This window comes from Ochotona princeps, chromosome 4, assembly GCF_030435755.1.
Source record: "Ochotona princeps isolate mOchPri1 chromosome 4, mOchPri1.hap1, whole genome shotgun sequence".
NCBI classification, from domain to species: Eukaryota; Metazoa; Chordata; class Mammalia; order Lagomorpha; family Ochotonidae; genus Ochotona; species Ochotona princeps.
This window is the reverse complement of record NC_080835.1, coordinates 8,092,109-8,103,841: the sequence shown is the minus strand read 5'-3', so window position 1 is coordinate 8,103,841 and position 11,733 is coordinate 8,092,109. Positions and strand designations below refer to the sequence as shown.

Sequence of the window (11,733 nt, the reverse complement as noted above, 5' to 3'; positions counted from 1 at the left end):
CATAGGCTCAGCCACAAATTCAGCACCCCAAAGGTATTTTTGCAATAGCTCTACAAGTCTTTCCAAGCTAACATCTGGAGTGTTGGAGTCCTTGTCTGCACAATGGTGGCTGAAAGAAGAATACACATAACCTGAATTAGTGATCAAGAAACTGATTTTCTGGTCCTAGGCCTACTCCTTGCAGTATGATCTTAAGGAAATCACCATGATGAAGGTCTGACATGGCCATTAGCGCTATTACTCTATGAATAAATACAACTCTGGCATCCTGAGTAGAATTAAATCAGAAAGCTACCAGGAAAAGCACTTTCCTTGCATATACTGAATTTCTACTCTGTGTTCTAATGAACTTAATGGTCTGACCAGCTACTGTAACTGATATCAAGGCTCTTAACAACTGAGAAGTTGCTTTCAAGTTCCCACAACTTTTCAAACCTTACCCCACATTCAAATGCTTTGGGTGTAAACACAAAGCAAAAAATACATATAATCAGATATTTCTTTGAACAAACTTATGATGAGAAAAACAATTTCATTCTGTCTATGCTTAGGTTCAAAAATAAGAAATTAGTTCAGTTTGCTCTCCTATGTGCTGCTCGAGAGACAAGGTGCCTGTCTGGGTTCTGTCCTTGTAGTAGAGTGATACCAGGCCATAGGGGCATATATGCTTCTGCGTATATCTGATAACTTCAGCTCAGGTGTACACAGCATACTGAGGAAATCTGGCCCTCTCAGGTCACAGCAAAGAAATCCACAGTGCCTATGCTTCCTGAGAGCAGAGATAATGGTCATAAACCAGAATGCTGGGATGCACCACTTGCTGCCATACTGCCTGAGACTTCCTGGGGCTGAGTACCAGTCATTCAATGCTCACAATCCCTGTGGAGACCCTGAGAGAGACAAAGGAGAGCCATGAAACTCCCAGCTTATTCTCTGTGAGACTGGATTGTACCTGGTTGAGCTCCTCCACCAGTGGCTGCGGATACAGAAGTTCACTCCCAGTCACTAAGCCTCCTACTTCCTTTCATGTGATCTCTGTCAGAATTCCCTCCACATGTATCCCCTGCAAGCATTCATGAGGCTGTAAAGCTTACATGTGATCATTGAAAGGGATTTTTCACTCTGTCCTTGGGTTTAGATGGTGAAGTCAGCTGCAAATGCCCTTAAAAGCTAGAATTCGGTGCTGGTAAATTCATGACCCACAGAGCAGAATTCCCACCACAGACTTCTGCTGCGCTTCACTGCCAGAGCTTCACAGGGCTGCTTTGGCGTAAGGGCTTCTCCCCTGTCCCCAGACCAGTGGACTGAACTCTAATCCAAGTTGAGTTCAATTGAAAGGTTCTTCCAGGGTTCTATTTTTTCCCTGTCTTCCCACTGTATCTTAGCATTACACTGGTTCTACACTGTCTGAGGTGGGAAGAATGAATTTTTCTGTCTGGGGCCTTGAGTTTGTATCTTTGTCAAGCAGACTCATGCTTCCCTGTCCCAGTCTGGTTCTTCTGGTGTACCTCAACCACCATCTCTGCTGTCCAGAGCTGTAGAGTTCCTGATGTAGAAAGCAGTTGTCAGTTTAATCTTTGACCCCTCTAAGCATAGTCAGTGGATGAGAATACAAGCCTATTTGGTCATCTGGAATTAACTCTATATCTGCTCTCTGTAGTCCATCTCCCTGCAGCCCAGAACTTCAGAATGATTGTATGAATAACATGGTGAGCCAGCACAATGGCTCCATTGGCCTGCAAGCACCAGCATCCCATTCAGGTGTCAATTTGTGTACTGATTGTTCCATTTCCTTTCTAGCTCCCTCTTGTGGCCTGGGGAAGCAGTGGAGGATAGTTCAAAGCCTTGAGACCCTGAACCCATGTGGGAGACTTGGTAGAGGCTCCTGGTTCCTGGCTTCTGATAGGCTCAGCTCCAGTCATTACAACCATTTGAGGAGTGAATCAGTGAGTGAAAGATCTTTCTCTCAGTCTACGCTTTTCTCTGTAAACCTACCTTCCCAATAAAAACAAAGAAATCTTTTATTTAAAAAAGAAAATATGGTATATATACACTATGGAATACTACTCAGTCATAGAATTGAATGAAAACTTGACTTTTGCAGCTGAACAGACACACCTGGAAACCATTATGTTTGGTGAAATAAGCCAGTCTAGAAAAGGCAAATATCATACATTTTCTTGATCTGTAATAACTAATACACAAAGTGCAAAAAAGTCATCTCTATCGGGCCGGGCACAGTGGTTCCATTGGCTAAGACGCCACCTCCAACCGCATGGATCCCAGATGGGTACCAGTTCATGTCCCAGATATTCCACTTCCCATCCTGCTCTCTGCTTGTGACCTAGGAAATCAGTGGAGGATGGCCCAATGCCTTAGGACCCTTCACTCATGTGGGAGACCTGAGACAAACTTCTGACTCTTGGTGTAAGATCTGTTCAACTACAGTCTTTGCAGCCATTTGGAAAGTGAGCCAGAAGATGGAAGATCTGTCTCTCTCTCCGTCTGTCCACAAAATCTGCCATTCCAATAAAAATAAATAAACCATTTCTTAAAAGTATCTTTTAATAAAAGCAATCTGTATGAGCAAGTTTAGGATTCTTGATTTAATTGTTGTTTACAGCCTTTGTCTAAACCCTGAGCAATAGCGGGATTTTAAAGTATTTTACTGTTTCTGTATTTGCTATGTGTGGATATATTTATCCAATGGAGTGCTAAACCTATAACTGTGAGGTAAAATGAAAGTATGCCACTGTAAAAATAAGGGGAAAACAAAAGAAGGCCCCATGCAGGTACAGGTGCGTTAGAGAAAGGGTAGGGTGGGAAGTATCACTGTGCTCTGAAATCTGTACTGTGAAATGTATTCACTTTGTGTAAGTAAAATCATCTAAATTCAAAGAATTCATTGAAGTGTGGCACTTGGGAGTTCATTGCAAGTTGCAGACAACTGTAAATAATTAATTCTGCTCATGACATAGGCTAAAACTAGAGGAGGAGCAAGCACTAACTGACTGCAGTATAAATGAGGACATCACATGTGTGCTGCTCACGATGCGAATTATGACACTGGCTAGACAATGAGACCATCAGCAATGCTCTAACTGCTGTTGACTCTCTATCGTCAGTGTCACTTGAGGACGGACAATAAGGGGTGGTCTATGAAGTACCACAGGAGATTTCCTGGCCAAACATGTGCTTCTATGATGGCTGAGATTTCTGCTGCCTTTGAACATTAGGTTTCAGCAATCGCCTGTTACTAATATGAATTGGGTAAACTTTATTAAAACCACCTCCAACCAAGGGTAGTGACTTTAGGTTAGTAAAAAAGACACACAAGGGCCCAGTGTGAAGTGGCTAAATCCCATGGTTCAATCCTTGAACAGGGCAGGATCCCATAAGGACACCAGTTCATGTCCTGGCTGCTCTACCTCCCATCCATTTCCCTGCTTGTGACTTAGGAAAACAGTCGAGGATGGCCCAAAGCCTTGGGAACCTGCACCCACATGGGAGCCCTTCAGAAAGCTTCTGACTCCTGGCTTTGGAGTAGTCATTTCCGGCTGTTAAGGCCACTTGGGGAATGAACCAGCACATGGAAGATATTTTCTCTCTGTCTCTCCTTCTCTCTGAAATTTACCTTTCCAATAAAATTAAATAAATCCTTTTTTTAGTGAAACAAAGAAAGGCACACAGAGTAAAGCAAGGAAAGTGATTTATTGAAGCAAGACATGGAAACCTTTATGTTCTGAACTTAAGATTAGGGTATCCTTGAAAAACCAGGGTCTGATATTTTTCACAACTCAGAGAGGACACCGTAACACAATTTCTCCCTGAAATTGAAGCACAGAAAGACACAGAAAAAATACATAAGATCAGATAATTGCCCTGAAAGTAGCAAGTTAACAAAACGAGGGTGTAATTGGAGTTTTGTCTATTAAACAAAAAATTATTTGGTTGGCAAAAAATGGAAGAAACCATAACAGGGTGAAATCAGGGTACAAAACTGGAAAAACTTGCAGCGAAACATGCAAGATTTGGAAATGATCATCCCAAAATAAATAAAAGACCAGCTTACTTTAACAAGCTCACAGAGGGGTCAGCATTGTGGTGTTACCATATAAAGTCACTGTTTATGACACTGACTTCCCAGTGGGTACTGGTACATGTTTTGACTATTCCAAACGTTTGACCTCTTCCATCCAAGTGGGAGGCCTGGATGAAGGACCTGTTCCCTGGCTTTAACTTGGCACAGTCCTGGCAACTGCTGCAGCCATTTGGGAAACAAAGAATGGGTGAAGGATCTCTCTCTCTCTCTCTCTCTCTCTTACTATTTCTCTCTCTCTCTCTCTCTCTCTCTCTCTGACTATCTCTATCTCTCTTTCTTACTCTATCTTAATCTCTCTCTCTCTCTCTTTGTTACTCTCTCTCTCTGGCTCTCTGGCTCTCTCTGACCCCCATTCCCTCCCCCACCCCCACTGGTTGTCCTTTGTTCTTTGTTACTCTGACTCTCAAGTAAGTAAGCAAACCTTTAGTTCACACAGAGTAGTGCAATTATAAAATAAGGTGATTTTGGAACAATTTTCAAATCATGATTTTTTTTAACAATATGACTTGAAAATCCTTCTGACATCCTGAATGGCAGAAGTGTGTGGTTCAGGTCTGTAATAGAACAGAGTAAGTAAATCCGCACAAAGGATCAGAGTTGTCAGCTCTCAATTCTCAGCACAGTTGGATACAGTTGAATCTTTTCCATCTCCAGCAGGACATCCATAGCTGAGAAACCTAGAGCAGAATTGGGATGGGATTTTGGGAATTGCCATATTCAGGAGATTCCAGTCTACCAGGGTACCAGTTCTGCCACTTTGCCATGGAATTCTCACCAGTGAACTCCATTTTTGATAGGCTTTGTAACTGAATGTCACAGTCTAAACCCAGATGTACATGAGTGGAAAGAGCCTTCTAAATCATCCGTTGTCAATACAAAACCCATGTAAATGCTCAGTGCAGCACTTTAGGAGATAAACCAGCAAGGATGTCTTCTACTCGTGTGACAATAAAGAGACTCAGAGGCAAGGAGGGGGGAAATTGGGTAATAAGGAACTGTAAGTGGATTTCTGTCTGCACTCTAGTGTAGAAACTGAGATTGCCACTACCTATTTTTGGCAGAGGGCCTGCCCCTTTCCACACCCTCTCCGACTCCATGATCTAGTCCCCAAACCCCATGAGACCCCACAGTTTACTGACACATCCTAGGAGAACGGAGCTTGCTCTGAGGAATCTCCTGGGTGGGAGAGCAGAGAGTTGAACCATTGAACATCACCACTTGCAGCCCAGACTTTCCCTTTCAGGACCCAAAGAAGTGCTTGACCACCAAGTAGATAACCTGAGGAGGAACTTGCTCAGAAAGAAGGCTGTGCCTGAGTTTAATCCAGCATGTGTGCTGAAAGTATCCAGACTTTGTCCTGGGTCACCTTATGTGAGATGAGCAACAAAATAGGTGCTCGTTTCTCTTGTGCCTCACAGAGTGGCAACATGACCGCAGGTACATCTGGACTTGTCTGTATGGCTGATCAGGCACTGCTACCACAGAAAGGAGAAAAAAATTACCAATGCTTCTTCAACCAGCACCCTTTTCAAATAGTTGATCTTATCTGTGCATTTCTTCACTGTTATCATTGCCTCAGAAGCCTCTCGTGGTGCACTATACAAAGCCAGTTGTACTCTGAACTGGTTTTCAGTACCCAGTAGAAATCCTGTGTGTTCAGCAAGAACAGCTGGGCAGACGACAGCATTGCCTACAACAGAAGAGGAGAAATAATGCTCACAAATCAAGTGTTTCCCCCATGGCTTTTTGGTAAGTCTAGACAAGATCATCAAGGTTTCTGTTCCCAGTATAGGATTGTTCTCATGAAAGTGAAAGACCCTGCACATCAAATGAGTTTTTGAATCACTCAACTGGTGTCTGTGTGTTTTCGAACTCACATGTATTGCTTTCTGAAATTTCTCTCCTTATAAACTAAATTAGCCATGTAATCAACATGGATATTGAGCAAAAATACAACCTGGAGAATCCAGTTTGAAAGTGAGTGACAGAGGAGGGGTTCAGGCCATGGGGTTGGGAAAAAGCAGCTCCCTGCAGTGTGGCGACTGTGGGGGGTGCCCCATCCAGGCCGGCCCCATTTTGAGACTCAGGCCAAAGTTACTGCCGGAAAGCAGTGACCGAGACCTAGGCTTTGGGTGGCCAGCACACCAAGTGGTGCCAGGCTCTGCCTGCTGGCCGCCCAGCGGCGAGATCTGGGGCTTTTAGGATATGTAATTGCTTCCTGGGGACACCCATGAATAAGGCCAGTGTGAGTGTAGGTGAGGGATGAATTCTGGGTGATTCCCAGTAACAGGGTCATGAAACTTTCGGGCAAGCTTGGGGACTGAGACTGGTGGTTTGGAGAGAGGAGTCCAAAAGACCTATTTGGGCTAGACTGATTCACCAGCCCAAATGGGAATCCTGAGATAGGCTGTTAGCATAGAGCATGACTGACTGTCACACACCACTCCACACCAAAGCTATAGATGGGGTCCTGTCTGACAGGGCTAGGTACCAGTACCTAACTGGGTGGTGGAACAGGGGACTGGTCACACTCGGCAGAGTCAAGACACTAACCAGCACGTAAGACAACCAGGTTCGGGGGTAGATTCTGTGGGGGAAGTGTGGGCTCAAGCCTGTGGAAATACAAGTCCTGCTGGGTAGCTCACAAGCTGGAGTGGCAGCGGGCTGAGCTAGGTATGACCATGGCACCTGCCATCACTTATGGTTAAAGGAACTGACATTAGTCTGGGCAGATTAAGGCAGCAACTCCCGAAAGTGCATCCTAAAATAGGCTGTAGGGTGGGTTGAGCTACAACTGGAAGGGGCAGCCCGGACAGGGCCAAGCAAACCTCAACTCACAAAAAAAGAAAAGAAATCAGGATGGAGCACAGGTCATGACAAACTAGGTACTTACACCAACTTGTCCGCATGAGCCAGGGATACTAGGCCACTGCATCGAAGGCAAAAGCTGAGACAGGTGAGGGGCTAAACCAGCTGGGTCAGAGTAACCACTGCCATGCACATAATCTAGGGCTGGGAATAGGCTTGCTTGGGGAGCTGTGAGAGTACACCCTTGCTGGGTTGGGCTTCCCACAGGAGAATGCAGGGGCCAGAGTGGGGGGTTGCATTCTGGTCCGGATATGGCTGCAATTTCCCTTGGCACAAGTGTGGACTGGGGCTGGACGCACCAAGCCTGGCTAGGCGCCAGCACCATCTGGCGCTCTGGAGAACCTGGGTAGATGTAGAACGGACTAGGCGAGGTCTCTGCCCCTCCTGAGCCAGGTGTGAGCAGTGTCTGGGTGTGGACAAGCCTTGGCTGGGCTGAAACAGCCAACACCAAGAACTGGAATGGATTGAAGGCCAGCAAGGAGGGCTGGCCCATGCAACCACGAGTACACGCAAGATCTGGCATAGGGAGAGGTTCTGAAGCAGGAGCTTGGGAAACTCCTCTGACGGAACACAGCCCCTACAGGTGAGCACAAGAACCACGATATGGAGCAACCCAGACCAGGCCAGAGGAAGATACCAACCAGCATACATTTGGCATAGGTGGGGGGCAGACCAGGCTGAACCCGTTCACATCACCCACTGGCGAATCCGAGCACCAGCATAGAGTGTGGGTCAGGTCAGGTTCAGTTGTGACACAAAACCAATGCACATTAAGGAATGCCAAGGTGAGGTGAGCCATACCAGATGTGGTTGCAGCCCCCAAACAGCGCATGTGAGAATCAGGGAGAGAGGGGGCAAAGCCAGCAGGGGGAATGTGAGCTCCCTTGCTGCACAACCACTCCCATTGGAGAGCATGAGTTGGGATGGGGGCAGACCAGACCAGGCTGGGCTACAACACCTATGGACCTCATGTGAGCTAGATCAGGGAAAGGCCAGGTTGGGCTGACTGTTCCAACTGGTGCAAGCAAAACTTAGAGTGGGTGAGGGTTGGTTAGGCTTTGTCACATCATCAGATGGCAGAGGCTGGCACTGGGGGCTAAATCTGTCAAGTTAAACTCCAGAACCACCTGGAAAGTGCATAATCTGGAAGTAGGAGTGGCCTAGTAGTGAGATAGTGGGCACCTCCCTCTTGGGTTACCACTCCCACTCGAGATCACGAAAACCAGGACAAAGGCAGGGTAGCTGGATAGAAAGACACCCCCGTCAGTATGTGTGAGCTGGATAGTAGGCTTGGTTGGGTTGAACTAGGCTTCAATGGCCATTGACAAGTACAAGACCTAAAGGGGATGTGGGATAGACTGAACAAGTCTGAGGTACATACTGGCAGGCATGGGAACCAGGGTAGAGGGCAGGCCTGGTGGGAGTTATGGGGAGTCACCCCAACTAGGCTGCAGCTCCCACTGGTTTGCGTGAGGGCCAAGCATGAAGGGAGTAGGATTGGGCTGGACTACAACACCCATTAGTTCGCATGAACGACAGAGCAGGAAACAGAACTGACCCAGCAATTGCAACAACCAGCATGTGCATAAGCTGATTGGGGCAATAGACTGTGCCGGACCCTGTACTGGCAAGCACATACAAGAATTAGGTCTGGGATCACCTCAGACAAATTTCTTTGGAGATCCCTCCAACTGAACTGCTGATCTCAAAACACCAACCATGAAGAGACTGTGTCAGCCAGTGGATTCTGAATAGATTTCATCACAATTGGAACGGCGAGATTGGCAGCAGTTCAGAACTGTGGAACTATCAAACCTGCTTGAGCTTCACGTCGGTGACCTGGGATGGGTGGGAGGCTGGGTAGGGCTTTTCCTTTTGTTTCTCCCCTGACCCCAGATACAGGGGGAAAATGATATTAGTGTGGAAACAATGGTCTTACCCACTTTCCTGTAGCCCTTGACCCTTTGTACCCTAATCAACTAAGTAAGATTATTATATATATATATATATATATATATATATATATATATACATATATATATATAAAAAGAAAGTGAGTGACAAAAGAAAAAAAAAAAGAAAGAAAGAAAGAAATTGCCACAGATCTGAGAAGTGAAAGCCAATCTGCAGAAGAGCCAGCGGTTTTATTAAGATGTTCGAACTTGTTTTCAGGTAGATATTGGGGGAATTCAAAACAAACCTTTAGATGCAAACAGAAGCTAAAGTTCAAAAAGAGATCATCAATCTCCCCACCCCTAAGAAGCTCATATAGGAAAATTTGAAGGGCTCTTTCGTTATGAAGGGGCAACCAGAATCCTTAGAAAGTCTGGGGGGAGAAAAGAGTATCCAAGTGGGAGATTTGGAAAAATTAGTTTTCCTTGCATTATGTTCCCTGTTTTTCTAGGCTTTGGTCTATCCTGCATCCAAAAAATGATCCTAATAGGATCTACTGTGACCTTATACTAAGACATCAAGCGCCCGGTGCTGGGCCTTTAGCAACTAAAGTTCTCACCTTGAGCACGCGCCAGGATCCCATATGGGCACCAGTTCTAATCCCAGAAGCTCTGTTTCCATCCAGCTCCCTGCTTGTGGCCTGTGAAAGCAGTTGAGGACGGCCCAAAGCCTTGGGACCCTGCACCCATGTGGGAGACCTGGAAGAAGCTCCTGGCTCCTGGCTTCGGATTGGCACAGCATCGGCCGTTATGGTCACTTGAGGAGTGAATCATCGGACAGAAGATCTTCTTGTCTGACTCTTCTCCTCTCTGTATGTCTGACTTTGTAATCAAAATAAATAAATCTTTAAAAAAAAAAAGACATCAAGCTTAGGGTGGAATTTGGAAACGATAGAATCAGAGGCAACATAGGGATCCAGTGACAGGTAAAGAAAATCAAAGGATAAGTAGGTCTCAGACATCCTGGGACATCCTGCAGACAGGCAGATAGACAAAGCATTGTATTGTGATAAGAGCAGATACAATCGATCCTAATTTCACAAAAAATCTTGTTGCTGTTAGATCTGTTGTCTCACCCTCATTGCTGGCACTTCTACAAAACTGATACTCATCTGAAGGTTTAAAACTAAGATTCCAAAAGTACTAATTCCTCTGTGATTGCATGCTACACAGACAGCCTCCCCTGTATAAAGTTTCACCTGCTTCAACTCATGACTTAAGAAGCTGAGGGTTCAATGGGTACCAGAAAGTCTCTGGGGAGAAGACCCTCTGGACGCTGCAAACATAAGAAGTGGTCCTTTGGACTACTGTTTCTTTTTTTTTTTTTTTAAGATTTATTTATTTTTATTGCAAAGTCAGATATACAGACAGGAGCAGAGACAGAGAGGAAGAGCTTCCGTCTGATGATTCACTCCCCAAACAACCGCAATGGCCGGTGCTGAGCCAATCTGAAGCCAGGAGCCAGGAGCTTCCTCCAGGTCTCCCACATGAGTGCAGGGTCCCAAAGCTTTGGGCCGTCCTTGACTGCCACAAGCAGGCCACAAGCAGGGAACTGGATGGGAAGTGGAGCTGTAGGGATTAGAACCAGCGCCCATATGGCATCCTGGGAGTGCAAGACGAGAACTTTAACCACTACGCTACCATGTCGGGCCCTTGACTACTGTTTCTTAATGCATCTAATCTGATTTTATTCTCCCAGTTCCTTAAGGTGCTGGTTCTAGACACCAGTGATTAGAAAAGGTCACAAGAGACTCAGCATTTTGTCAAAGAATGAAAGACTCAGATGAGGCAGGGCACAGTCATGCCTGGGTCTCTCATTGCAGCTCTGACTACTGGAAACCTACATGCCAGTCAAAGCATGGCGCTCAAGCCACACTTCCTAAAACCTCCTCCAGAGGTTTTCCTGCCAAGTTTCTTGGTCATTGGGAATTGAAAAATGAAGCATGGGTCCTGAGGATGGAGCATTACCATAAGTCTTTAGAATATTGGGTTTTTCCAGGCCCCATGCCCAGCCCAAATAACATTACCTGGTGTACAGAGCCAAGAGCCTACCAGACACGTCACAAAGGAAACTCACCCTTATGGCAGCAAAGGGCCAGAGTGATCAGCAGGAGAGACACAGACAGCCTCATATTGTGAATTTTGCTTGGAGTTCTTAAATTCAGAGTAGAAAGAGTTCTCTACTGCAGTGCTTTGCAGCCCTGGATCCCAGGGCAATTTGTACTTGACTTTTCCTTAGTCCTGCCCACAGTGGCAGGTGCCAGGACAAAAGATCCGGCTTCCAAATGTCCTTTCTCGGGAAGTTAGACCTCTGGCCAGCCATCAGCGTCACTCCCCACATCCTCTCACTCCACACGTGAAAACAGCCGGAGGCAACTCTGTCCTGTATTGCCAGTGTGCACTCAGGAGTCCTTGAGATGACCCCTTGGGGCCTCAAGTGACTTGTGAGGTTTTGGTTATCTTTATGCTGTAAAAGTAGAGTCATCAGTGCATTTTGAGAATGGTAGGATTGGGCTAGAGGACCCAGGAAGCTGAGGGAATGCACAATAGTAGAGGAAAGCAGGTCCCAAAAAGACCCCAATTGTCTCCTGTCTGTGTGATTGACTCAGTTCTCTCAGAATTGTCCTTAAAAGACACCACGTTCAGGCCCGGTGCCGTGGCCTAGCAGCTAAAGTCCTTGCGTTGAATGCGCCAGGATCCCAAATGGGCTCCAGTTCTAATTCCAGAAGCTCTGCTTCCCATCCAGCTCCCTGCTTGTGGCCTGGGAAAGCAGTCGAGGACAGCTCACCCAAAGTCTTGGGATCCTGCACC

General features: G+C 46.1%; 1 protein-coding gene across 1 annotated transcript; it reads right to left on the bottom strand.

The window, feature by feature from the left end:
• Positions 1-3,692: 3,692 nt before the first annotated feature.
• LOC101532004 (secretoglobin family 1D member 1) lies at positions 3,693-11,143 on the bottom strand. The gene is made up of 3 exons (XM_004596778.2): positions 11,000-11,143; positions 5,605-5,792; positions 3,693-3,827 (listed from the first exon to the last, which is right to left on the bottom strand). Exons 1-3 carry the CDS (start codon positions 11,052-11,054, stop codon positions 3,798-3,800), a joined length of 273 nt encoding a protein of 90 aa, XP_004596835.2. The 5' UTR covers positions 11,055-11,143; the 3' UTR covers positions 3,693-3,797.
• Positions 11,144-11,733: the final 590 nt, after the last annotated feature.

Bases quoted from the DNA above. Each gene is read 5' to 3' on its own strand.
- LOC101532004 (XM_004596778.2), bottom strand. From the start codon at position 11,054: ATGAGGCTGTCTGTGTCTCTCCTGCTGATCACTCTGGCCCTTTGCTGC. The intron at 5,793-10,999 runs GTGAGTTTCCTT...CTTCTGTTGTAG, and splicing joins GGCCCTTTGCTGCCATAAGG to GCAATGCTGTCGTCTGCCCA. The intron at 3,828-5,604 runs GTAATTTTTTTC...CTTCAATTTCAG, and splicing joins TGCTGGTTGAAGAAGCATTG to GGAGAAATTGTGTTACGGTG.